Source organism: Panicum virgatum, chromosome 4K (genome assembly GCF_016808335.1).
Source record: "Panicum virgatum strain AP13 chromosome 4K, P.virgatum_v5, whole genome shotgun sequence".
NCBI classification, from domain to species: Eukaryota; Viridiplantae; Streptophyta; class Magnoliopsida; order Poales; family Poaceae; genus Panicum; species Panicum virgatum.
The window spans coordinates 4,192,589-4,219,822 of NC_053139.1; the positions used below are offsets into that span (position 1 = coordinate 4,192,589).

General features: G+C 48.2%; 4 protein-coding genes and 1 long non-coding RNA gene across 5 annotated transcripts; 2 read left to right on the forward strand and 3 right to left on the reverse strand.

Annotated features, from left to right (window-relative positions):
- Positions 1-210: 210 nt before the first annotated feature.
- On the reverse strand, positions 211-2,364 carry LOC120702631. The gene is made up of 3 exons (XM_039986494.1): positions 1,939-2,364; positions 1,251-1,412; positions 211-856 (listed from the first exon to the last, which is right to left on the reverse strand). The coding sequence occupies exons 1-3, from the start codon at positions 2,257-2,259 to the stop codon at positions 497-499; spliced, it is 843 nt and encodes a 280-aa protein (XP_039842428.1). The 5' UTR covers positions 2,260-2,364; the 3' UTR covers positions 211-496.
- A 13,277-nt stretch (positions 2,365-15,641) lies between these two features.
- Positions 15,642-16,623, reverse strand: LOC120702635. Its single transcript, XM_039986498.1, has one exon. The coding sequence runs from the start codon at positions 16,502-16,504 to the stop codon at positions 15,851-15,853; it is 654 nt and encodes a 217-aa protein (XP_039842432.1). The 5' UTR covers positions 16,505-16,623; the 3' UTR covers positions 15,642-15,850.
- A 124-nt stretch (positions 16,624-16,747) lies between these two features.
- Positions 16,748-19,917, reverse strand: LOC120702634. Its single transcript, XM_039986497.1, has 7 exons — positions 19,606-19,917; positions 19,373-19,483; positions 18,434-18,502; positions 18,160-18,291; positions 17,527-17,604; positions 17,321-17,446; positions 16,748-17,241 (listed from the first exon to the last, which is right to left on the reverse strand). Exons 1-7 carry the CDS (start codon positions 19,819-19,821, stop codon positions 17,059-17,061), a joined length of 915 nt encoding a protein of 304 aa, XP_039842431.1. The 5' UTR covers positions 19,822-19,917; the 3' UTR covers positions 16,748-17,058.
- A 963-nt stretch (positions 19,918-20,880) lies between these two features.
- LOC120702636 (hydroxycinnamoyltransferase 2-like) lies at positions 20,881-22,706 on the forward strand. Its single transcript, XM_039986499.1, has one exon. The coding sequence runs from the start codon at positions 20,998-21,000 to the stop codon at positions 22,372-22,374; it is 1,377 nt and encodes a 458-aa protein (XP_039842433.1). The 5' UTR covers positions 20,881-20,997; the 3' UTR covers positions 22,375-22,706.
- Positions 22,707-25,033: 2,327 nt separating this feature from the next.
- Positions 25,034-27,234, forward strand: LOC120702637. The gene is made up of 2 exons (XR_005686486.1): positions 25,034-26,847; positions 26,959-27,234. It is a non-coding gene; the product is annotated as an uncharacterized LOC120702637 (long non-coding RNA).

Sequence of the window (27,234 nt, forward strand, 5' to 3'; positions counted from 1 at the left end):
AAGGGTAAATGCTGCAATTCAGAGTGTAAGTATTGCATACTTGTTGCACATAAGCAAGGGTATCGGTGCCTCGACTCTAAAATGCAAGGGATGAAGGTACTTTGGCAACTAGAGCTGAAGGTAAAACAAGTGGGAAATCCATCATCTAAGTTGTAGCGGGAATTCATGATGTATGGCAACTATGATTGATCAATGGTTGCACAGAAAAGGTTCCCCTTGCACAAGACGAAAATCAGTAAAGTTTTCTCAGATAAGTAGAGGTAGAGCATGTGCGCCTGAAAGTTTGCAAACATTAACTGCCAAAGATGTGCAGTTACAGGCTTAATGCCCAGACAAGCAAGGGCCAGCAACAAAAGGATATCCCCTTGGCCATTTACAGCATAGTACACAGAATTCTGATATGGCATCCCTATCACACAGAACAGACATTCTGAGATGGCAATGCTCAAGAACTTGCAAGTAACTTCATGTTTGCATAACATTCAACGAGAAGACCTTACTGCTGGCTGGAGACTGGCGTTCCATCTTCATTCTGCGCAGCTTCAAGTGCCAGAGTTTTCTTAGCGACTTGTTTGGGAATATCAAGGTCATCTTGGATGCAGCGTTGCAAGGGATGGGACAGAAGAACGCACATCAGGCGAAAGAGAGCACGAGCTAGCCCTTGACCAGTCTCGAGAATGTACCCTTCATACTGGCTGACATGCTCAAGAGCATCAACCAACGCATCATATACTTTCTGTGGACAGTTGTCAGCATTTGGCTTGTCATGGAGATAGATTATGTCCAGAGTGAAATTCTTTGGCTTTACAGGCCACTGATGGTGTGGCTTAGTAGAGGAACGGCAGTAGATAAGTACCTGAAACGATTAGCCTTGCCGCAGTCAAGACCCAAGACATTGTAATTGAAGAGAAGCAAAGTAAATTACTACATATGAAACAGTGTGCCTGCACAGTAGGATAGATAGTGATCTGACGAAAGTTAGCACCTCAACAATCTGAAGTGATCCTGGCATTTTACATATACTAAAACAAACAACTATTTGCAAAGTACAATATTTACAATGAGCCATTTTTATTAAATTTAAATCACATGCGTGTGATCAGAAACATAAATTCTTTTCAAAAAAGTTCTATGCGACCACTGCTTCTGGATGTTTTATTGGTTACCAAACACTAACATGGAAGAAAATTACCAGCCAGCCATTATTTAAAAGCAATGCGACCCTTGATTCATAGTTACAAAAAGCTTACCACCCTGAGAAGCCGACCTTGCGATTCTGCTATTTTCCCTTCATGGTAAGCTATCTTGAAGAGCTGTGTGAGGTCAGCCGTTGCATATCTTGATTCTGAAGCAGACAAGGACTGGATTGCCTCCATTGCTGAACCAACATCACTGCTGAAGTCCTTCTTAACCTTAAAATCGGGGGGGGGGGGGGGGGGGGGGGGGGGGGCATATATATTAATCAACTAATCATTGCATTCCAGAAAACAAAAAACAAGCAAATAAGCCCTCAAAAACAAGTATATTCACCAATAACTCTGACAGCAAACTACAGAATAACAGAATAGCATTGGGGAAATTTTGGCCAATACATCCCTCAACTGCTAACTAAACCCAACCTAAACAAACTAAACCCAACCTAAACAGGATTCCCTCATGTGATCATCTCATAGTAACAGTAGACAGCAATTGGAAATTTGGGGCCAATATCTCACTCAACTGCTAGCTTGAGTAGAATTGGAGGAATGGAGGCTCATGTGGATCCTCTCGTATCTCGAATTCGACGCTCAAACAACTATATAGTTCCGCGAATCACATAAGGAATCATGACTTGTAGCCAATCAAGCATTGCTTCAGAAATACGAGGACAAGGAACGCGAAATCCGGTAAGGCGTAACCGGGAAATGAAGGGATTTCAGGTCAGGGACGCCGCCATACCATGGAGACGGTCTCGCCGATGGAGGCGAAGGCGAAGCGGTGGTCGGGGCACATGGTTAGCTTGCTGTGGACGAACAGCAGAAGGGCCTGCTTGACTGCGTCCATCCGCCTCACCGCGGGCCGGGGCCCCGGCTGCGGCTGCTGCTGCTGCTGCGGAGGCGGCGACGCGGTGGAAGCGGAGGCGGCGGACTTCATCTCGGCGCTCACCTCGAGGTCGACGTCGACGCAGAAGAGGATGTCCTCGGCGGGGAGGCGGACAGGAGGCAGCGAGTAGCGCGGCGCCGCCGCCGCCGCGGCCGGCGGCGTCGGGTCCGTCGCCATCGGGGACAGCGCGGGCGCGGGCAGTGGGCTGGGTGAGGCCTGGAGGCGGGAGGGGATCGGGCTCGGTCGTCGGTCTGGGTCTCTGCGAAACGGGGTTGGGTTCCGTTCGTTGGTGCGGTCGGGCCGGCTGTAGTAGTGGTGCCACTCGCTGTTAGCCAACCCCCCACCCACCAAAAAAAAAGCAAAGGAAAATAGGATTTGGAATGATGAAATGGTACTTTCTTCATTTTTATTACAATCCTCATGCATGAGCCAACGATGATATCCATGGACTTTATTTTTTTTACATAAGTATAAATAAAAATGCAAATATTGTGTTACAGTCTTGCAATCAAAATAAATATGAGAACAATGGTTTTTTTCTCTCGATACACTCCACGGCTCCAGAGGACATTAGTGTGGTGCAGTGCAAGCGTATGTGTGTGGTCGCTCACAGGAAGGTGGGATCAGAAGCGTACCCACTATCTACGTCTGCATACATATATTTATGGGACTAGTGGTACTCCCTTCATTTAAAATTTTAAATAATAATAAGTTGCCTAGGCAAATTTGGAGTATATATTTTTTATTATGCATCTAGACATAGCATGTATCATACATCTATTCTTGGCTCTTCTAGGCTCTACAGTTCAGACAGACGACTCGAGAGGCGATTTCGTCTCCTCAGCCGATTCGTCGATCCCTTCGCCTCTGCTGCCATTGCTGGCGACGGAGGTGGAGAGGGTTCGACTGAATCGGCGGCGGATCTATATTTACCTTTTGTATATTAGCTATACAGTAGGGTAGGTTGTTCCGGTGGATGGTAGATGGCCGCCGGTGCTTTTGGTTCTCTAAGCAGCGTTGGAGGGTGGAGCAACGGTGGATCTGGAGCCAGCATTGGTAAATCTGAAGCTCTCTTCTCCGGTGGTGGTTCATGGAGAATAAAATCCCGCTTCACCGGAAATTGCAAGGACGGCGTCGCCGTCGTCGACCTTTTCTACCTTTCAGCTTTGAGGTCTGTGCCCCTCCCTTATCCCTATTGGTGCTGCCACCAGTGTCTCCAGCGAGTTTGGGAGGTTTGTCTATCAACTTGTGAAATCGGGTTGGTTTTAGCTCCCACCTCTTCTGGTGGTTTACTTTCCCTTCTGAGTGTACTGTTGTTCGGCGGGGCGAGGTAGTTTCTGGTTGAAGTGTCAGACTCCCTCGATCTCCGACGAGGAGATGGCTACTACCATCATGCATGCTAGGCCGTCTGGGCGTTCAGTGACTACAACACACGTCGATGTTTGCGATGTGTGACTCTTGATGCTGCTCAAAAACTTTGATATTCTTGCGTCGAGAAGGTGGCCGGCTTCATTGCGATTGCTCTGACCGTCGGCGACAAGGAAGACAGAGTTTCTTGTAAGGACCGGGATGTAATTTTTTGTTTCTTTCAAGGACATCTTTGTAAGATTTGGAGTGTGAACCATATAAACCCAGTTTTTAAAAAAACAAAAGTCAACCAATCCAGTGGGTGCTCGCGAACCCTTAGTCACGACTCACGAAACTAGGAAAGCCAGCAGCCATGGCTAGCTCCTTTCGGCTTGGAGCGCCTAGAGATCGATGGAGTGTGGATCCCAGGGCCGCCGCGGCGGCCTGCCTCCCTGATACGATGAAGTGTGAGCGCTGCACATGCCGGCCAGCTCTGCCCGGACCTTGTCGGTGACATTTCGAGCCCCTTGGTTTGTGGCTCAACTTCTCCTGATCGCTCGAGTGGTTGAGCCCTCTCCTGCTTTTACTGGCGCATCCACAATCCTTTCCTCCCTTGTACCTTGTGCTACGTAGTACGTACACGTACCTCCACTCTCCTCTGCCCTTGAAATGTCGCTCAGAACGCTCATCCATGAATCTCAGCAATCACATGCAATGATTGAACGTCACAAGGATCAGACGAACACGCGGCACGATGACTGCGAAACCAGCCTCTCGCCGCCTTGGCCCCGAATTAAGCGTTGCCCCCGAACAAGCACGAGAGAGACCCTGCCGTTCTCAGCTCGGGCGCCGAGGGGTCCCCGCCGCCGGCCTGCCTTCCCCGATCGGGCCGGTTGGACGCTGGCCTCGTGGCTCTCTAGCTTCACTGCGCGCTCGCCGTGGCTGTGAGTGCCTGGGTCTCTCAAGTACGGCGTGCCCGGCGAACATGGCCGCGCACGGCGCATATGTGCACGGTCCCCATCGGCACCCCCTCGCCTCGCAGATGAGACGGCGTTACAAGTTAGAACAGCTCCAGCAGGCTGCCAAAATATTTCTTTGTCGCTGCGATCGATGGATGCTGGTGAGCGAGCACTGGATTGTATCCTTCTCTCTCTCTCTCTCTCTCTCTCTCTCTCTCTCTCTCTCTCTCTCTCTCTCTCTAATGTGATCGTCGCGGTGGTTCTCTAGCTATGCTACTCATCGTCTCGATCGATTCGCTTGTGCAGTGGCAGTGCCGCCACCAGGGGCGGCGGCGCCACCGCCGGCACCAGCAGCAGCAGCAGAACGGAGCCCGGTGAAGGCGCGCGTCGTGCTGGCGAAGGTGCTGCTCGTCATGGGGTGCGCGGCGGCGGAGCTTGCCTTAATCTGCATCACGCTCAACCCGGAAACATCCCGATTCATGGTCGCTCACCTCACGCGTCCATTCGTCGCTCCAGTTCTTCCTTCCAATCGAGCGTGATCTCTTGCTTCATGAACGCCCCCTCATCAGTTGCATCGTTTGTTTGTTTCCTCGCTTGCTGTGCGGATTCAGGGTTCCTGCGCGCCGACGGACGCGGAGGCCGCGCGGCTGCGCGCCGGGTCCGAGCTGCTGCTCCTGGCCGCGGCGGCGCAGGTGCTGGCGTCCACCGTCGCCCTGCTCGTGCCGGCGCGGCCCTGCGCCCTCGCCGCCACCGCGCTGGCCGCGCTCACCGCCTACCGCGCCTCCGCCGTGCTCCTGACGCTCGCCGCCTGCCACGGCCACGTCCACGCCCGCAGCGCGCACGGCTTGCACTTCGCCCTCGCCCTCGCCGCGCTGCTCACCGCGCTCCTCGTGGCCGTCGCCGTCCGCTGATCGAGGCCACCATCCGATCCATGCCGCTCGCGTGCCACTTGTTGGCGTATCAATCATCCGTTCATCACCAGTCCCCAGCCAGCTAGGGCTGGGAAGATACCAACGTGATGGCCACGCCATCCATGGTCCATGGAGTTGATCGTGTGAAATGTAGAGTTGTAGACCTTGGGCTATTGGTTGTTGGAAATTTGTGATCTCAGGATAACAACCTAGATCTGCATGGCAAATAATTTCCTCAAATTAGAGATAACATACCAAATAAGTCATGTACCGTGATTGGCAGGTACACCTAACGTTTCCATCTATAAGTCGGCTCCGGTCCCACAGTGCTGTATATAAATATGAGGTAGACGGGAACCCTCTCTAACCCTAATCAGTTAATCTCGCGATTAGCGAAACACCAATCAATTAGAGCGCTGGAGGGGCTGGAAGCGCGACTTCCTCATCTACTTCGTGGCAGGCACAAGGAGTTGCTGTTCCTCATCTACTTCGTGGCATGCACAAGGAGGAGTTGCTGCTCGTCAAGAACTTCATCAACAGAGAGATCTAAATCTCTCCAATGGTGAAGATTAAGTCTATTTCATCTACATCAGTCATCAGCCCTACTACTACAATTTCAGAGGCGTTCATGGATTCAAGAAGCTCTGGTCATTTTAATCTAATTAATTCCGCATTAAGTAATTAGTGATCATGATTAGACTAAGCTAAGATCCTGTTTATAATAATTAAATCTATCAATTGGTATCAGAGCCTTCTTAGATCTGTCATGATCCTAATCCAGAGCCATCAAGTTCTTAGCCTCTGATTAATGTTAATTTAGATCTGTTCCGTGCTTAATCATGGGTAATTAATTCTGGTATGGATCTAATCATTTAAGTGCTATATGCAAATCAGTGCAATGCAATTAGTAGATTGGATCTACTATTTTGTTTGCGTGAAATAAACACATATTGGATTTGTTATGTGCAATTAGTGATGTCCAGCGTGATGTGTGTGCTGATTAATGTTCAAATTAGTTTATTTTTGTGTTTATCTACCTACGACTAAGCTTCTGCAGTAAAGTTTTTTATGGGCGAATTAGATTAAGATGCATGTTTATGAAGTCTGAATTATGTTCGGATTAGACGCTGATTAATGCAAATCTTATTCTAATTAGACTAAGTACCTCAGATTAGATCTAAATAATTATCTTAATGCTAATTTGTGATTAGACCGAGGCAAATTAAGATCTACTTGATGATTAAGTCAAGTAATTAAGGTTATGGTTTAAGATTACTTAATCAGTTCCCCAAAATTAGCCCACTGTTAAGTCAAATTCTGCAAAATTGAAGTCAAATTCATGCAATTAGATGCATCAGAAGCATTGAGAAGAAGGGGAATTGCAAATTTTAGATCGCATCAAGAAATCCCAAATTGCATGAACCCTAACCCTAACCCGAGGTGAGGAATCCTACCTTGGCAGCGACCATAAGTTGGTTCGGCATGAAGGCACGGTACCCCAGTGGAGCCCCTCGACGGCATGCCACGCGTCTCGGACGCACGCGCACACCGGCGAGAGGGCCTGCAGGGGCACCTTGGTGGCCGGCGACGCATCAGGAGACCTGCTGTGGGCCGCGCATGAGGGCGCGTGGTCGAAGCCCGCACTCGCGACTCAGGTGGCGCTGGGCCAGTGCGGCTGCGACCGACGGCAGCGCTCGTGGCGTGGGGCCCGCGCATAAAGCGAGCGCGCTCGGCAGCACGCGGCACCCACGGCGCACACCATGGCCTGCGGCCCGGCACCGAGCCACATCAGGCGGCGGCGCATGGCCTGACGCTGGCGGCCACGGGTGCGCCACATGCCGGCGCGTGCAGCACGCGCAGCACCCGCGCGAGGCCATCCGGCCGGCGGCGGGGCCAGAGCGGCCCGCGCATCTGCAGGCGGGCGCTGCTCCCGCGGAGCTGTGCCTCACCCGGCCACCGGCGCACCCACGCAGGCGACGCGTGGAGCGGCCGGGCGGTGCGCGGCTCGCGCGGTGCCCTGCGGCAACAGCGGCGGTGCATCAAGGGCGCACGCAGCACGCTAGGCTGCGCAGCCGGCATCCCGGGGATCCCGCGACGGCCGTGCCCAAGGCAAGAGGTGCGGCAGCTGCGCATGAGAAAAGCAGGAAAGGGTGAGTGAGGGGAGCTCTCCGACAGCCGATTCCCTTATATACAGAGCCAAATCAGTTGATGGCCCTCCGATCGAAATGAACGGTCAGGATAGCTCTGCATTAGGGTTTCGACCAGATGGGCCGAACTGGGCAGATAGCGCACCCCTAACGGGCCGAGCCGTTTTGCTGGGCCATTTTTCTTCTGGTCCGGTTTTATGAGCTTTTATTCTATTTAATGTTTAATAAAGCCTGGTACCCTGCTGATTCAATGATATAAATCTTATTTGGCTTATTGTTTATGCTTAAAGATTTTATTTAATTATTTTTGTAATAATAATTACGTGCCTTATTTTTTTAATGCCCATGAGTATTTATTTCATATTTAAGATATCTATTGTTTATAACTTTGCAAATAAGTTTATTGCTTAATTTATCTATGATAGATATTTCTCAATTATGAATAGTGATATTTTCCATAATTCTGATGTTATAAGGTCAATTTAAAAATAATTATGGAAAATCATCATTGATAATGAGTTCAATTTCGGGCTATTGATGAGTCTTGTTTTTCAGCACAATTAATTCATACTGTTAGATGTGCTTGTTAAATGAGAAAGAATCTAAAGATTAATGAGCCTTATCTTTTGTAAGTGCAATAAAGTTTAAATTTTCAGTGCAATTAAGTTTAATAAGGTTTTATGCACTGATTATATAATGCAAAGTTTAAGATTTTATAAGGCTTATATCTACAGTGAAATTTAATCTCTTTATGATTTATGTGTTATTTCACTGCTTAAGTTTGAGTTTAAAATTCCAGAATAAGTGTATTTGCCTTAATGTTTTCATTATGCTTTATTGATGAACATTGCATTAGTTCGCATTGTTTAAGCTGAAAAATTATATTTTTCCACCATGTGCAATTAAGATGCTCTCTAATCAAATGGAACCATCAAGAAGTTTGATTAGAGTACACTTGTAATTAATTCTAGCCATCATTGTTTTAATTATGAGTTAATGATAAGTTTCGTTTGTTTTCCCCATCGGTGATGCAAATTGAAACTTATGGCATGATTTTAATCAGACCATCGTAGGGTTAATCTTGTGCCTTTATGTGCATCTTGTTGTAAAAGATTATTGAGACTTCAATTTTATGATTTTTCAGTGAATTATGAGGGCTTGCTAAGCACCATTGAGCCCTTTGATGGCACCAATTTTCCCAAGCGGAATAAAGAGGTGCATGCTGTTCTTAAGGTTCTGGACCTTGATTACGCACTTTATGAGGATAAACCTGTTAATCCTTCTATAAGTACTGAGAATCATAATGAGCAATTAAGTTGGAGAAATGGTAAAAATCCAACGAATTTGCAAAATTAGTTATAAAACATTCGATCTCAGATGCCATAAGGGGAGCATTTCCTTATAGGAAGGATGATAGGGAACTAAGTGTTAAGGAGTTTATGAACTCCATTAAGGAATGTTATAAAATTAATTATTCCAACTTCCTCATAAATAAGCTGTCTACCTCACGTTATGATGGGCGCAATGAACTAAGTATACACATTAAGAGCATATACAATATGGCTGCTGAGTTGAAAGCACTTGGCAGGTTCATCTCTGATGATCTGCTGGTGTCATATCTTATGGCTTCTCTGCTAGAGAATTATAATGAGCATGCTCAAAATGTGGATACTCCAGTAAGATATAAGTTATGTGAGTCACTTCATCAAATGCAATGGAAGGATAATAAAGTTGTCTCATAAGCTCTTTTAAGTTAAAGTTTCCCCTAAATTTTGGTGGATTGATTGAGATGTATTCCCAGTAGGTCATTAAATCTGACCCATAAGATCAGGGGAGTTCAAGGGGAGCAAAGTTTAATGATGATGATGATGATGATGATGATGTTAAATGCTTCGCATTAGTTTTATATATTTAGCCATATTTGTTTTCAGTAATAAGTGATTCTGAACATTTGCTAAGTTTTGAGATAATAAGTATATTATCATTGTTGATTTTGCTATCTTGTCAAGGAATTATTTTATTTATTTCTTGCATATTGTGTAATGCTTCAATAAGTTGTTGATGAGACCTTGTCAAAATTGTGATATTATTGGTTAAATCACATTTCGAAGGGGAGAATTGGAATGTCTCATCAAGTATAAGAGATACTCCGGTCATTAGATGTAAGACTATAAAGAGTTATCACCATATTTTATTTGCCCATAAAACCTTACGTGTGTAAGCATCTAGGCCCTCAAGGTATGTTTCGGTGATTAATGACAACCATTATTGTGACTAATGAGTTTGTGCAGCTTAATAGATCATTATCGCTCATTTGGTCATATGTCAAAAGAGGCCCCTAAATTTCGGTTATTCAAAAAGGCGATCTCGGTATTCAACTCAAGATTATGTCAAGACTAAGGATCTTTCTAGTCCTAAGTGTCATAAGGTTGAGAAGGACACTTAGGTTAGTATAGGTTTTTTAGTTTTATAGTGATCGCACTATTAAGAGGGGTTAAGGCTAAGTAATTTGAGCATGGACATGGTCATTTGAAAATGGATGCACACTATGGTCACTCAGGTTTCTAGAAGTTCAAATAAGTGGTTCTCAACTTATATCTCAAGAATATTTGGATTTCATTCAAGACTCAAATCAGAAAAGGCAAAATCAGAAAAAGTCTTTAACACCGGTTTAACCGACGACCTCAATTTTCTATGCGTCGGTTAAACGAAGTCAGCAGAGTCTGGACAAGTCAATACACCGGTTAAACCGACGTGTTTGAATTTAACGTCAGTGCATTAGTCCAGAGTTGGTTTTTCCAGGGTATTTCAAGTTCTATACACCGGTTAAACCGACGATGTTTGAAATGGGACGTCGGTGCAATTGACCAGTGGGATGGTTTTTCCAAGGACTTCAGAAGTTGTACTCACCGGTTAAACTGACGATAGGTTTGAGTTAACGTCGGTGCAGTTGTCCAGAGACTTGGTTTTTCAGTTGATCAGTGGACAACTACACTCACCGGTTAAACCGATGATACGTCGGTTAATCTGCCCAAGTTGTAACGGCTAGTTTTCAGAAGGGGCAGTTTACATTCATCGGTTAAACCGACGCTGACTATTGGAGGTACGTCGGATTAACCGGCGCTACGCAGTTTTCTGGCAGCTTTTCTCCAACGGCTCTATTCGTGTGAGCTGCCTATATATACCCCTCCAATGGGTCATTTTGCCACTCTTGACACCAGGCAACATCCAAACACTCATACTATAGTCAAGAGCCACCTTGAGCTTCATCTTTCACATACTTGTTCATTCAATCAATCAAGAAGCAAGATTAAGGACTTGAGTAGAGAGAAGCTTGTGTGCATCCGTTCTTGGTGATCGGTTCTTGCTCAAGTGAAGGCCTTAGCTTGTTACTCTTGGTGATTGGCATCACCTAGGCGATCTTGGTGATCGAGGTGTTTCTCGCGGAGCTTGCCAAGGATTGTGGGAGCCCGGAGAAGAAGATTGTACGTGGCTTGATCTCCACCACGCCGGGATGGTGAACGGAGACTCTTAGTGAGCGCCCTCGTCTCGGTGACTTGGGAGGTGACAAGACTCTTTGTGAGTGTCACAATGTGGATTAGGGGTGTGTGCCAACACATCAATACCACGGGAAAAAAATCTGGTTGTCTCTTGGATTCTCTCTCTTTTCAAGCACTTACTTTCATGCAATCTTTCATGTGCTTGACCTTAGAGATCATAGCTTAGCTCTACCTTGCTTAGTTTCATATCTTTGTTAGCTTGTGTAGCTTGCTTTATTTAGCCGGTTGGTGAATTGAGCCTTACTAGCATTGCATAGATTAAGGTTGTTTTATCTATCTTAGAATTTTGAAAAAGGCCCAATTCACCCCCCCTCTTGGTCCATCGATCCTTACAATGTGCAGGGACTTAATCTTAGTTTAATCAAGTCGATTACTTTGCACATTATAATAGTGCGGATGCGGAAGCTTAGTCACACGTATATGCATAAGGTAGAACATTAATCATATAAAGGGTGAATATGATGGAGAACGCTAAAAAAAAACATTGTGACAGGAGAATTACTCCATAAAGCCAATTGTCTCAAATAAAGTTAAGTGTGACTTTATTCATTATTCTGGCCATCGCTGATTAATGGATACATGTTCACAAAGTTTTGTTGCTCTAGTTCATTTTAGCCATCGCTATTTGACTAGTTCAATGAAGCTCGAGACTTTTGAAGTATGGCTTATATTTATCATTTCTGGCCATCGCTGTTTGGTAAATATTTGACCATAAACTTTGCTGCTCTTGTTCATTTCTAGCCATCGCTAGTGTGATCTTGATTAGTAAAGGAAATTGATCAATGGTATACTAAAGATAAAGAACTTATGTCATGATGAGCTACCATTTATGGATATCCTAATAAGTCTGAGGGTATCATTTCTACCACTATAATTGTCTCAACTATTGTGTTTCTAAAGGAATGCAAAGATCAGTTGTTTCAACTGTTGTGTTCTTAAAAGAATGCAGAGATTAGTGGGAGTCAGTGGGAGCTCACAAAGGAGGAAGAGATGATTTGGAGAGATGTGAGCTTAGTTACCCCGCATCGATGATTCAAGTAGCAGAATCTCATAATATTTAACTCATACCATTAGTTAAGTAAACCTCCATCTTAAACTACCATATATTTTGTTGAGGATTCTCATAAGTTGATTAATCCCAACATGAATATGTGATATATAATAACAGTTGATGTTGGCATAAAAGAATGACCTCATTCGTTTTGAAGGTCACTATAAAGGAGGCCATAAATTGAGTCTATGAGCTTTAGTATAAATTTGTGATGGAATCAAATTAGTATCTTGCCATGATCATGATTCCGAAAGAAAATTAAAAATACTGAGCTTATAGCTTACCATGATTAAATGTTCATGGATAAAGGTATGTACTGAGATTAAGGTGGAAAAGTTACTATCCTAATACTTAAGTGGATGATGCTCTACTAAGTAAAGTGGCGATTAGAATATGCTACTAATATTGTGAGATTTCCTGTCATCATTAAATTAAATTTAAAGTAATCTTGGTGAAAGCCTCTTATGTTTTGGGCATCAATATACACTAAGATTGGACCAAAAAAGTGTTAGGATCATCACTTGAGATGTAAGTTGTCTAAAGTGATACAATAAGAATAAATATTAAGATATGTTGTTCTATTAGCAAATTATGTCTAATACCCTAAGAATAAAGTTGAGATAAAGTTAAGGAAGACGTTCCTTATGCTTCAATATTTTGAAGCTTATGCATGAGTCTCTAAGTGATTGACTTTGCATTTGTAAGCCGGAAATCCTTATGTGTTTAATATTATCCAAAAAAGGTCCATTGGATAATGTACAAGACACCATAGCATGCTTGTTTATTATAAATTATTTAGCTAAGAGTTCTGTAAGAGTGTGAGGATGTAAAAGTGCACATTAGATTATGTCCTTCACTTTCGCAGAAAAGAGCAATTTTATTGAGAGCTCTAAGCAAACTTGGCATAATGAAAGCTGAGATTGCATAAGACATGTTTTAACTTATCAAGCTTTAGAATTATATTCCGGTGTTAAGTTTATGGACAGCAAATTGATACTGCTATGATTGCAGTATTCATTCGAGTAACAACATAATTATTGATGATGTCTAGACTACTGATGATTAAGTATTATGTTGTGAAAGAAAGGTCCCAGGATCAAATTATTAAAGTTAAAGAAATAAGTTTGAGTTTATGCTAGCAAATATTATTCAAGACTTGTCACTCATCCCATTTAATTTTTTCGCGAAATTAAGTATGGGATTTGTGAACGGTCTTGGACCTGATTCTGGATACATGATCATTCCCAAATAAGTAATAAGCGTTCTATCGAGGTATTGCAGTGAACTGTGGGTAATGGAGTCCCGGTAGTGAATTAAATACTACTGACGACGCATTGGTCCGGTCTTACTGTTGTACTGAGTGTGAACATAAGTTTAAAGCGAACCTAAGTTGTTAACCGTTCGATCAAGTGGGAGAATGTTGGAAATTTGTGATCTCAGGATAACAACCTAGATCTGCATGGCAAATAATTTTCACAAATTAGAGATAACATACCAAATAAGTCATGTACCGTGATTGGCAGGTACACCTCACATTTCTATCTATAAGTCGGCCCCGGTCCCACAGTGCTGTATATAAATATGAGGTAAAGGGGAACCCTCTCTAACCCTAATCAGTTAATCTCGCGATTAGCGAAACACCAATCAATTAGAGTGCTGGAGGGGCTGGAAGCGCGACTTCCTCATCTACTTCGTGGCAGGCACAAGGAGTTGCTGTTCCTCATCTACTTCGTGGCATGCACAAGGAGGAGTTGCTGCTCGTCAAGAACTTCATCAACAGGGAGATCTAAATCTCTCCAATGGTGAAGATTAAGTCTATTTCATCTACATCAGTCATCAGCCCTACTACTACAATTTCAGAGGCGTTCATGGATTCAAGAAGCTCTGGTCAGTTTAATCTAATTAATTCCGCATTAAGTAATTAGTGATCATGATTAGACTAAGCTAAGATTCTGTTTATAATAATTAAATCTATCATTGGTATGTGCAAGCTTAATCGTGAGATTAATTCCATACGGAAAATTAACTGAGATGTCGCCGCGGGGACGAAGAAACTGTATAGGCCCTGTTTAATTCCCAAAAAAATTTCTGCACATCGAATATTCGGATACATGCATAGAACATTAAATACAGTTGAAAAAATAATTAATTACATAATTTAACTGATTAGCACGAGATGGATTTTTTAAGTCTAATTGGTCCATGATTGGATATTATTTATCAAATAACAACGAAATGTGCTACAGTACCAAAACCAACAACTTTTCATCAACTAAACATGGCCTTTCGTGTGTCATTTCTTCAGCACCATGTAACTTAAACATAACCCTCCTCTGTTTGTAATTCGGTTTTCTGAAACTCTTTCCCCTTCTCAATGATCAGACACTGCTCCTCCCTTTGCTTCCAAATAAAATAGATCATCAAGGGTGTAAAGCGTAACTGTTTTGTTGCCATGCCAAATCACGATGCCGTTGGGTATCCATCATCCGTACTCACACCCTTATCCATGGTATTTGGGTAGGGTACGGGCCTACCCATCTAAGTTTGGGTATGGGGAGGATATACGCGGATATTACCCGTTTCACCCACACCCATTAGTTTATACTAAACCTTGTCTATGTAGGTATACGCGAGTGCTGTTCTTGGCAGCCTTGTCGCCGCTGCCATCATTTAAGCCTAAGCTCGTGGAGCACCGCACCGCCCATCTTCATGCATATTTCCACGTCCGGCGGCGCCAACGCCCTTTCCTTGTCTGGGGGCGACGGCAACGGCGGCGGCAGCGGCAGCGGAGTTCGCGGACGGCGGCGCCGGAGTTCGCGGGTACTTCTGGTGGCAGCGACGCCCTTTCCCGTGCTGGTGGCGGCGGCGGTGGCGGAGCTCGCGGACGACGACAGCGGCGCCGCCGGAGCTCGCGGACGGAGTTCCCGCGCTTAGCGCTAAGCTCTTCACCAAAGCCCTTTCGCTGCCAGCCAGGAGTCAGCACGAGCGCAAGAGCAGCACTAGCCAGTTGCGTTAGTTGTTCGTGTGAATGCTGAGCTGATGAGCGGACGTAGAAGCTGAAGCTTACCCATGGTTATCTATACCTACCCATTTATTTGGATATGGATAATTTGGGGATGGGTAAAACGCAGATATGGGTGTGGGTGACCCATTGCTTGCCCAACGGCATCGTGACATGCCATCACCGCCGGGGAGCTGCGCTCCGGCCGATGCCGAGGAGGCGGGCCTTTATGCGCCGCTTGCTGCAGGCGCCCCTGCCGTGCCGTGCCTCCGCCTGGTATCGCCATGTCCATGGCGCTGATGGGTTTGGTGATCCTCGCTGGCCGGCGCCGGCTTCATTCGCGGTCACCGTGGTCGGTGGTGTGCCTGACGCCTAACGCAGCAGCTGCCTGCCATGGCATTGCCCCTAGTCCCGCACGCGGTTATCCATCAGCATCTGTTACCAGAACTGCTCGAGCAGACCGCATTGATGCGGCTAGTAGGTACGTTTTCAGCATGCTAGTGCGGCACCCACATCACCACGCCTAGCTTAATTAGCAAGATGATGGGGTTTATCATCATGGAGTGACTCCTACATTCTAAACAGGGGTCTTGCTCCCAAAGATCATCAATGCATTCAGACCAAATAATTTCACAAAGATCGAACGTCCATGAGACATGACATGACAAAATTAAAGAGCAACCACACCTGAATCTGAGATCCCGAGTGCACTTGAAATCGCACCAGCATCTCCCCCCTTTTTGAACCCTACACACGGAGCAGCGTGTCCCCTCTCGGTGAGTTACGGGAGCGTCAACAATCCGAGGCGCGCGCCGGGGCGTCGAGCTTCGGCGGCGGCTGCTTGAGCACGGCGAACGAGCTCGACCGCGACACGGGCTGGGAGTAGCTGGACCGCCGGAAGCTGCCGGCGGCCATCTCGTCGGCGGGGTCGACGCCGCCGTCGTCTTGCTCCGCCTCCCTCTCGCCGGGGATCCGGCACTTCTCCCCGAGGATGATGCCCTTCTTCCACAGCGTGTCCTCCGAGTCCGCCTTGTGCTGGTGGTCCTTGCGCTCCCGCCGGCTCAGCCGCAGCTTGTCCGGGATGTTCTTGCTCAGGTTCTTGCTCATGCTCACGGACAGCCGCCGCTTCGACGTCGACGACGGCAGCGCCACAGGGTCGATCGCCCCGTGCGTCGCCAGCTCCGGCGACAGCCTCACCACCTCCGCGTCGTCCTCCTCCTCGGCGCCCGTCTCCTGCTGGCTGCCGCCGGAGACGGAGCCCGTCCCGGCCGGCTGGTCCAACGCGGAGGGGTCCGGTTGGGTGGCCGGCTTCGGCTTGCGGCCGCACGCCGAGCACATGGACGACGTGAGCGCCACGGTCGCGGCCACGCACATCACGAAGAAGGACAGCGCAATGGGGTCATGGCCGAAGGCCTGCGCGCCGTCGGGCGGCGGCCACCGTACCATTGCCACCGGCGGGATCCCGGCGACGAGAGAGCTATTTCTCTGCCTGCCGGGAAAGAATGAGGCGACCTGCTCGTCGCAAGCTTGTATTCCCGCGAGGCGGGGCAGCCTCCCGTTTCCAAATTGGAAACTGGTGAGGGCCGGTTCGGTTTCAGGTTGTGTGGCTCTGGGGTAATGCTCTGATCCCGTTCTTAAATGGGACAAGCTAATTTTAGGGAGAGAAAAAAAAAGATGTTATGGCACAAATTTGGACAATGCCTGCCTGTGTAAACCTCCAGCAGCTCAGAGATGATGTTATGGCCAATTGTTTTACAACGAAGTATGTCACACCAAGTCTCAAACTTTACTAGCCTGGTAAACTATCTGTAGTTCCCAGTTGAGCTCCAGATTCTAGTTCTAGTGTACACTGAAAGTAATTGAAAAAAAAATTGTACACATTATGTAGCTAAACTCTATCAAAAGATATGTGGCTTATCTTCCGAAGATCATCCAAAACTTTGCTCCAGGAAAGCGGAAGATGGATGAATTTACTGAACTGATTTGCCAGTACTTGGTCTTCAGAGTTCAGTTTTGCTTTTACCAGATTTTGCAGGCTTCTTCGTCCCTTGCCACCATTTCTTTACCATCTTGGACACCTGGTTTACATGCCCTTTCAACTTCTTGCTGGTATCCTTGAACTGTTGCACGACTTGCTGTTTCAAATCTTTCTTTTGAGAACCTCTGTCTTTCAGAACCTTCCCCTGGCAGTAATGGATTAGGTGTGATTATATGTTAAAACTGGACTGGATATATTTTAGCTCAAATCGTTTGAATACTTACCAAGTTCTTTGGGAAGTTATCCTCCTCATCTTCATCATCCTCATCATCATCGTCTTCAGTACCGAAGTTATTTTTCATCAGATCGTCTCTTGAGTACATCTTCATGCTTGGGGCTCCGGGCATACCCTGCAATAGCCATCAGTGGCAGTTTTAGTATTTTGAATATTCTTGGATAAAGGGATACTAGCTGCAGTTAGAATATCCACCTCCATTGATCTCAATATCTTTTCCATCTCTGCATCTTTAGATGGCTTTCTAGCAAATGGCTCTCCAGGGACCCGATCCTGTGAATTTAATGATGAATTGATGATGTCCCAGAAATAAATTTATATCTTGACACCAAAACCTTACTATTTTTCTATTTAGCAATTTTTTTACAAGTGAAACATTGAAATATGTCATGTAACAGGTATACTATAATAAGATTCTAAATCATGCAATGCCCACCTTCAGAATCAAAACATGATATACATTTGTCGATTCCCTGATTCTATCATTAAAATTGCTACTAAAGATCATAACTATGTTTTCTTCCCCTTTTAGAAGAAAATTATTGTGGTCACCTCATTTGTACCACCGCAGTGCAACATGTAAATCAAAACATAACTGAGTTCATTTAAGACTGAATAATAAAATCAATACGGTTTTTAGACGCTGCTCCATAGTATCTTACATCAACACTTAACCATACCCAAGGTATTATCAAACTAAAACAGGGCTTGTCAGTAAGTATCCATCTTATGATTGGGAAAATAGAAGCTAAAACTCAAATTCAGATAATCAGGGTATCATGAAAAACAATCATTTAAAAATGCACAAACAAGGCACGAAGGGCTCACTTTTGGAACCGGTGGTGGGTCCTTGGCACACGCTTTGGATAGATCTTTACAGAGAAATTTCATCAGTTGGTCAACTGAGGGGTTGTTTTTGTAAACAAACTCAGCGACATCAGTATCAGCATATCCAATCACCTGCAGGGAGTTCAGTTACACTGTGAAAAGTGAAAACAAATATAATAAAAATAGTTCTATGGTTTCTGCTCTACAATCAGTAATCAGCGACAAATTGGAAAGCAAAATTTAACAAGCTCCATGACAGATAATATTAATTCACCTCCTGACAAGCACGTTCAATGGTCTTACATTCTGCATTACAATGCCCTTCCTCGTCTTGCTCAACAAGCTGCAAAACTTTTATGCATTAGTACTAGGCTTAGATGATACATTTTCATAAGTCTCACAGTTAAACAAAAAGCTACATCAATCAGAAATTCAGAATCATGTAGACCACTTCTATTTGTCTCGTTGCCCCCAAGCAAAAAATAAAGGGGGCAAATATGAGTATGAAGCTACTAGTCTGAAAACAATTCCAGTCAGTTATAGAAGTCCATCCATATTAAGGCTGCCTGATGATAAACGACAATGTTTGCATAGAATAGAAGTCCATCCATATTAAGGCTGGCGGCTGCTGAGCTTACGATGCTACTCACATCGAGTTACTTACAGTAAAAAAAAAGGAACTACGGCACTTACTGAAAAACGGAGACATATCTTGTGCAATCACGGAACTGGTGAAATCATCGTGCAATCCGACTAAAAAGGTCTTCAAAAATTACTGATTGTCAGAAAATTTGTCTTTTTTGTAACTGCAAGTGTAAGATGAATTTGATCGTGGAAATTTATATGTAGATGGGGTAGACCGAGATGTACATTCATGATTTTTTTCAGAATTTTTTGAAGACCTTTTTAGTCGGATTGCACGGTGATTTCACCAGTTCCGTGATTGCACCAGATATGTCTCCCTGAAAAACATACTCATAAAGCGAGCCAAACTGAGATTTCAACACGTTCGGCCACTGCTAAGTCTTTTCCTGATGGATTAACTACTTGCACTTGGTAATTACTCAAGCAAATTACTCCAACACGAGCTGCTCGCATTCAAGAATAGTTTGAGCATTTGCAGATTTAGCAAGGATCAAGCATCAGCAGGCGTCAAATCCGGCCGCATCAACCTCAACTTAAAAAAAAAAGGCAACAGAGAGTGCTAATTTACCTCCAGCTTGTCGCCTTTCTCGACGATATCGATCCGGAGCATCCAATCCGCCTCCTGCTTCTTAAGGTTGCACACATTCTCCGCGATGTCGATGATCTCGATCTCCGGCACCTGCACGCGCCCCCGCAATTGGCCAATTCCCAAGTCGTCAGCGCACCACCCCCAACACCAACCAACCAGCCAGCCAGCGAACCCCACCGCCGAACCAAGCCAGAGTCGGAGCAGAAGAGTACCTTCTTGGAGGGCGGGAGCGCCTGCTGCTTCTTGGCGACCTGCGCGGAGATCTCGCGCGCGATCCGCTCGCACACCTGGCACCGGATGTAGGGGATGTCCTCCCGCCTCGCGGCCGTCGCCGGCTTCTTCTGCCCCGCCGCCGCCGCCGGGGCGGGGTGCAGGACGACGGCCGCGAGCGCGACGGCGAGGAGCAAGGCGACGGCGCGTCCCGCCATCTCCGATGGGTTTCTCTCTTTGCTCACTTGCTCAGTTGTTCGGCTTCGGCAGCAGGCGGACTCGAAGGTTGAAGCCGTGCAGCCAGGGGTTGGTTCCCCGGCGCGGGCCTATGTGGCGGGCGAGTTCTGCGCCGTCCGTTCGTACACGTCATGTGATCGGAGGGTGGGGGACGCGTTCGGGGAATCCGGGCCAATGGGAGGAGGCCAGGTCGGATGCGTGACGTGGTTCGTAAGAGGCCTGCGTTCTGCTGTGTGACGCACACACTTGAAACTTGCTGGTACACTTGCGTTTGCACGACTCTTTTGGTCGAGGATGTTAAAATTGCAGATTCTAAGTTGAACCGGAAGCATTTAGATACAATGGCAATCAAGAATCATAAATCTCTTGTCTGCTTTCGATTTATTTCAATTTATTACAGCTTATTCTCTCTTTCAGAACACTATTAAATTAATTAAAATCAATCAAAATCAGCATTTTCTCTAAAAAAATGAATACAAAAAGTTATACAAATAAACGTATATTCTATGAGTTAAAATTGTATATTCAAGTCTAATTTAAAAGTTGTAAAGATAAAAGAATCCATATTTTCACAACCATGCTTTTGGCGGAACCCAACCTTTTATTTTGCCTCAACATATCTAACCTCGTCGTTGCAGTGGACCCTTCTTACAAGTAGTAGTTTTCTGAAAACTATTGTGCGCTTATATCTTTTAAGAAAATTTTCAAACTTAATTATCAAATTTAATATGTTTGTAAATTGTAAGAAACCTACAAAATATTTTGTACTTTTTTTATAAAAAAAGAAAAAAATGTGCTTACTCCTTCAGTTTTTATAAATATGTTTTTATAAATATATAAACAACCTAAATAATTCAAAACTGAACTGGCTAGCTTCTCCTATGTTGAGTACATCATATGTTCTTACTTTATTTGCAATATCAACAAATGGACACGTGTAAGTGTAAGATACAAAGGTCTTAGGTCTGTCCATTCTCCTTTCCTTGGCCAATAGTAAAAGTGTACCACCCGATGAGGCCATGACTAGCCCAAAAAGAAGTGTTGGCTCGTCGCGAATTCGCCCTGTGGCTAGTGGCCACGCCACCAACCAGGTCAGCCGTCAGCGACACTCGCTACCCATCCCCATCCTAGATCCCCGCCGCAACACGCTGAACGAAATGGCGGCGAGGCGCTTCCACCTCGACATCGCCGCCCGGACGCTGGTCCGGGCCTCGCGCCCGCCGCCGGGCTTCCCCGCCGTCCTCGCCGTATCCAATCTCGACCTCGTCCTGGGCCACTTCCCCATCTTCCTCGTCTCCGTCTACCCCGCCCCCGCCGCCGGCCTCGACGCGGTCCTCGCCGCCGTGCGCGGCGCCTTCCCGGCGTACCTCTCGCGCTTCTTCCCCTTCGCAGGGCGCGTCGTGCGGGACCCGGAGACCAAGGTCCCCGAGGTCCAGTGCAATAACGCCGGCGCCGAGCTCGTCGTCGCCGACGCCGCGGTGCCGCTCGCGGCCGTTGACTTCTCGGAGGTCGACCGGTCGCTGGGGCTGATCCAGATACCCTTCGACGCGAGCCTCGCCATGTCGCTGCAGCTGGTCCGGTTCGCCTGCGGGGGGTTCGCGCTGACGATTGGCACGACCCACCTCCTCGCCGACGGCAGGGCGTTCACCGTGCTGCTGAGCGCGCTCGCCGAGATGGTCCGCGACGGCGGCCTCTCCCGCGAGCCCCTGTTCGACCGCTCCCTCTTCAAGCCGCGGTCGCCGCCGTCGTACAGCACGTCGCTGGACGCCGAGTTCGCGCGGTTCACCCCGGAGACCATGATCAACCCCCTCCTGGCGGCGGCCATGCGGCGGCGGCTGTACCGCGTCGAGGCGGCCGACCTCGCGGCGCTCCAGGCCGCGGCGTCCCCGCCGGGCGGCGGGCGCCGCGCCTCGCGGTTCGTGGCACTGTGCGCGCACGTGTGGAAGCTCCTCGCGCGCGCCGTCGGCGACGCCGACCCCAGCTGCCGGATGGCGTGGATCGTGGACGGGCGGAAGCTGGTCGAGCCGTCGGACGGCGCGCTGGACCGGTACATCGGGAACGTGGTCACCTACACGTCCCGCGAGGCGGGCGTGGCGGAGCTGCTGCGCGCGCCGCTCCCCGACGTGGCGGCGGCGGTGCGCGCGGCCATCTCGGGGGTGATGGCCGCGGCGCGGTTCCAGGAGCTGGCGGACTGGATGGAGGAGCGCAAGGCGGCGTTCCGGGACGGCGGCAAGTGGACGGAGGCCGTGAACCTGGGGTTCGGGAGCCCCGCGCTCGTCATCTCCGGCCTGCTCCCGTTCCCCATCGACGGGGACCTCGGGTTCGGCAAGCCCAGGCTCGTCGTGCCGTGGCTGCGGCACGGCCGGCTGGGCTCCGCGTCCGTGACGGTCGTACCCGACCCGAGCGGCGACGGGTCGTGGTTCGTCGGCGGCACGAGGGTGTGGCCGCGGCTCATGGAGGTGATCGAATCCGACCCTTTGCTGAAGCCGGCAGCGAACCTGGGACTGGCGACGCCGGCGGGATCCCGTCTGTGAGCTCGCACTGGGAGGAGCTTTGCTTTGTGCATCGCACGTTGTGGCAAGGACTACGAAGGCGAGGAAGATTCTCCGTGCTTGAATTGGGAATGGCGAGAACGTGGGGGAGCAGAGGAGGGACGTCCGTAGAGGAGAGTAGCTGCAAATTCTTCGTCACTCTGTTCAGCTGAGAGGACAGAGTGCCAAAGGCAAAGGACACTGAGAGACAACCCTTTTGTTCCTCTTCTGCTGTGCTCTGTAACCGGACCGATTCGGTGACATGATTATGGCATGTCAAGGTGTAACATGCTCTCCATCTGGATTGTTGAAAGCAAATCCAAAGGTTCTGGCCTCCCGCGCGCTGTGCCCACCCTGATAGGCGGGACCGCGCCCCGCATTCGCCGTTTCCGCCGTGAACGGCCATTCGCCAATCCGTCCTCGCCTTGCGCTCCCAATCGACCGGCGAGGGTGGCCCTTGGGCCGCCGCCGCCGCCAGGCAGCACCATCATGATAGGCAGCTGGGTCGCCGCCGCGGGAGGCTGTCGGGGCCTTCGCGTGAGGCAGCCGGGTCGCCGCGCGTGTGGAGGCAGCAGCCCCCGCCCTACCGCTGTGACCGGAGAGGAAGGGGGCGGTAGGCCCGTGGAGGCCGGCGAGCGCCTAGAGACGGGCGACCGGCGAGAGCCTGATGCACTGCGGGCATCGGAAGAGCGCTTATTTGCAGAATTCCAAGTAGGGATCATGAATTCAAAATGTAATCCTTATTGATTAAATAAGTGAAATTTAGGGGGGATAGAAAATCCAACAAAACCAATCCCACCGCAATTATGCAAGCAAAATCTGTCTTACTAGCTCTCGAAATGACACATATTGTAACGTCGCCTTTCCGAGGTCAGGCCCGCTTACATCTGGCTGCTTTCTAGTACATAGATTGCCCTCACAGACCAACACCAGTCTTTTCTACACACTTTGTCCTCACTCATGCGCACCCATCCCCAAATTTCTCCGGGCCAAGCACACTTAACCTCTGAGTTCTTTGGAGATCAACTTCCGGAAAAAAAGTTGCAACTTGTTGATATAAGTATCCTATTAAACTCTGGACCGGGATGTCACATACTCACCCCCTTAAGAGACCGACGTCTTCGTCGGTCAATCTCAAGCCAGGAACGTCCTCTCTTGGCCACGTCCAGTGCCAGCAGCCCATGTGTCACGTCTGTGCGTCCAGTGCCAACGGTGCATCCCAGATATCCGCACACTTACCCGCCACGCGTCCGTGCACATGGCGGTGGCATCTGCACCCCCACGCGCCCGTGCCCGTGAAACCGCGAGAGTCGGCTCTGATACCATTACGTCCCGCTTCCGTCTTTTCTGCACACTTTATCCTCACTCATGCGCACCCGGGAAGAACTTCCCGGTTGGTCACCCATCCCCAAATTTCTCCGGGCCAAGCACGCTTAACCTCGGAGTTCTTTGGAGATCGGCTTCCGGAAAAAAAAATTGCAACTTATTGGTATAAATATTCTATTAATCCTATTAAGTCCTGGATCGGGGTGTCACACATACACCGAACAACAGAAATTCTTGTGGGGAGAGAAGCAAAGCAGGGCATCACAGCAGAGCAGAGCAGCAGCTAGGAGGCGGCGACAACGACGGCGTCTATACGAAGGTGTGCTTCACGAGCAGGTTGAGGACGTCTTCCTGGACTCCTGGTTGTTGAGCTTGGCACATCAATGGGCGTCTTCCCGTCAAGGTTCTGCAGCGTCCTGATGAACACCACGAGCGCTCGCCGCCCGCCCATCTCTAGGCGCTCGCCGGCCTCCACATGCCTGCCGCCCCCTTCCTCTCCGGTCACAGCGGTAGGGTGGGGCTGCTGCCTCCACGCGCGCGGCGACCCGGCTGCCTCCCGCGAAGGCCCCGACAGCCTCCCGCGGCGGCGACCCAGCTGCCTACCGTGACGGCGCTGCCTGGCGGCGGCGGCCCAGGGGCCTCCCTCTCCGGTCGACTGGGAGCGCAAGGCGAGGACAGATTGGCGAACGGCCGTTCACGGCGGAAACGGCGCATGTGGGGCGCGGTCCCGCCTGTCGGGGTGGGAACAGCACGTGTGAGGCCAGGACCTTTGGATTTGGTTTCAACGATCCAGATGGACAGCATGTTACACCTTAACATGCCATAAGCATGTCACCGAATCTCGGTCCTCTGTAACCAAGTGTAGTTTGTGCCTACGAATTCCATTGGAAGCTTAAACTTCAATGAAAATCGAAGTATTTTCTTTCGGAAAAAAAAACTAAGCGTTTGCCTGGTTGGTGCTTTGGAAACTTTGTTAAAGTATATGGTTAAGATGAAGGGCAATCAGGAATTGGCTAAACCAGTTCTCAAAAACCCCCCTCACCTCATTTCCAGTCTCCATCTTTGCTTGAATTGGAACAACAACAACAAGCGCTGCTCTTTCGTTAGAGGAAATTTAGAGTTGCACTTTCTGTTTGAGGAAAGGAAAAAGTTTAATTTACTCCCTTAATTATAGCCAAAGTCTGGATAATCCCCTAAACTATAACTTAGTTCAATTTATCCCCTAAACTATGTCATTTAGTTTATTTTATCCCATAACACAATTTATCTTTTTTATTTCTCCATACACAAGTTGAATTTTAATTTTAAATTTTGTAGGGTATTAGTGAACACTAGAAAAGCCTCGCGGCGTTGCCGCACATGGCCAGTTGTTGGGCTAGTGTTATTTTGGAGACAATGATTTCTTTTTGTTTGTTGGTAAATTCCACACTGTTGTTACACGGGATGCTTTTGGAGTATGAGTATTGATACGGTGTCTTCTAAGTTCTTCTAGGTTCCCAACACCTCCGTTGGGATCGGTTCCTGGTGCTAGTTCTTGAAAATACATGGTAATAAGTAGTTTTCAAATTGAAGCAATGGAAATCGACATATCTGGAAGAGTATATTATGTGTTTGTGCACACATTGTTATGCAATTAAGACTCTGCATACAAATCCAAGAAACATCTGAGTTACAAAGAAACTGAAGAATAAAATTTGATTCATGGGTATAATATAAGATATAGATGCTATGGGTATCCAGTCTGCACATTTTGCCACCGTTGTGTAGTTATGAATTCATGATACATGAACAGCAAAACTCAAAATATTTGAAGATACGGATTAACAGTTTAATTGATGGAATTGCAGTAAGTATATGATAGTAGGAAAATGACATCAGATTTATCTGGTTGTCTGGGTGCATCAGTTGCTAAATTAGCTCCTGAAGTGCTACTCAGCTACAACTCTTGAAAACGTTGTCCAGGCAATACCTGCCTTGGAGACATTTCCTCAAGCGGTTTGTGGGCGGCTCGGTGTCATCCATTTGGATGAGGCACCACACACCAAGGGGTCGGGCTGAGCTGTTTAGCAGGCTATCTCGTGGGGAGGAGGATCGGAGATGACGGTGGCCTCGCGCTGGAGGAAGCGGGGGCGGACGGGCGGCCGGAGGGAGGGCGCTGCAGGCCGGCGTGGAGCATGCGCCCGCCCGTGGCTGATCTCGCGCGCGGCGGCTGGCAGTGGCTTGCGCGCTGCGGATCTTGTCTCACATCGGACGGAAGGTAGCTGCTTGGCTGCTCATCGTCTATCTTCTCGACCCATCTTTTCCTCCTCACGGGCAGTGAGAAGCCCCCGGCCCGAAGGAGCTGCTGGCGGCGGCTCCGAGCTCCGCACGAGGCGGCCTCCGGCGGTGGCAGGGGTTGGACCTCGCGCGAGCTGAGTCCAGCTGCCCGCGCAGAGCTGGAGAGAGCGCGACGGCGAGTAGCGGGCGGCGGCGGGCCTCCTGCGTGAAGGAGCAGGCCTCGCGGGGCGCGGAGACCGGGCCGCGCGTGGCGCGGCGGCGGCTGGCGGCGGCCCGTCCGCACGCCGTTGTGCTCTGCGCCCCTCCCCTCCCTCGGTCCCTCCCCATTCTTTTCTCTCTCCCTCTCTCGCTCTCTCCCCGGGCTCGGCCGCGACGGCGGTGGGCGCGAGGACGAGCAGGCGGCCAAGAATGGGGTTGCAGCAATCTAGTTGTCTGGCCGAATCGTTGTGCCAGCTATACCCGGTCGCTCAAGTTCTATCTCTTTCCTAAGAGTAAATGCACCCTATAATCGGAAGGGAAAAAAAACCATGTCAACATAGTGAGGCAAGTTGTGGTTCACTGTGCAAATGCATGCACACAGATTTTCTTCAAATAAACACTAGATTTCGAAGTCAAGATGACATTTATATTTTATAACAGAAGTGAGAAGCAAATTAAATGGAGTTGCTGCAGGCATGCCAAATGCGAGGCAGGACTCAGAAGCATGGTCTGCCCGGGATCTGGCTGGCCTGTGGTCAATAAGGCCAAGCCTTAGTGGCTTAGTCAAGACTGCAGGGGAACATCTGGGGTGCAAGCAGGCAATCGGTGCAAGCATGCAAGCAATGCTCCACATTCGCACGATATGAATCCAACGGTGTCTTGGCTTTTTTGCACGTAAGCCCTCCCACTCTTTCACCTCAGTTGCAAAGAAAATATTCCAATAACCCCTGGAATGAATCTATCATGTCCTTTCGGTCTCCTTCCTCTCAATCCCCCGCATCACAGTTCGTGAGCGATTTTGCTGGGCCGCCGATGGCCAATCCTCATGTCCGCCGCCTCCTCCATTGAGCTCCATCATCCGCACCGCAGCCACTCCCCATTCACGCAGCCATGCAGATCCTCTGATCTGATTTGTCCATCGTCGTCCCCTGCTGGTTCTTTGTACTTGTAGAAAATCCAATGTCATGGCTATATTATCATTTAAAACTGCATCTGCTGCTGTGCAAATTTGATTTCATCTTGTCTGTAGAAAGGGACATGGTTATGAGCTAATTTGAAGTA

Excerpts from the sequence above, each read along its gene's own strand:
- LOC120702634 (XM_039986497.1), bottom strand. The coding sequence starts at position 19,821 with ATGGCGGGACGCGCCGTCGCCTTGCTCCTCGCCGTCGCGCTCGCGGCC. Across the intron at positions 17,605-18,159 it reads ACCCACCACCGGTTCCAAAA|GATCGGGTCCCTGGAGAGCC; the intron begins GTGAGCCCTTCG and ends TTAAATTCACAG. Across the intron at positions 17,242-17,320 it reads ATAACTTCCCAAAGAACTTG|GGGAAGGTTCTGAAAGACAG; the intron begins GTAAGTATTCAA and ends CATTACTGCCAG.
- LOC120702636 (XM_039986499.1), top strand. The coding sequence starts at position 20,998 with ATGGCGGCGAGGCGCTTCCACCTCGACATCGCCGCCCGGACGCTGGTC.
- LOC120702631 (XM_039986494.1), bottom strand. The coding sequence starts at position 2,259 with ATGGCGACGGACCCGACGCCGCCGGCCGCGGCGGCGGCGGCGCCGCGC. Across the intron at positions 1,413-1,938 it reads TCGGCGAGACCGTCTCCATG|GTTAAGAAGGACTTCAGCAG; the intron begins GTATGGCGGCGT and ends CCCGATTTTAAG. Across the intron at positions 857-1,250 it reads AAGGTCGGCTTCTCAGGGTG|GTACTTATCTACTGCCGTTC; the intron begins GTAAGCTTTTTG and ends TAATCGTTTCAG.
- LOC120702635 (XM_039986498.1), bottom strand. The coding sequence starts at position 16,504 with ATGGTACGGTGGCCGCCGCCCGACGGCGCGCAGGCCTTCGGCCATGAC.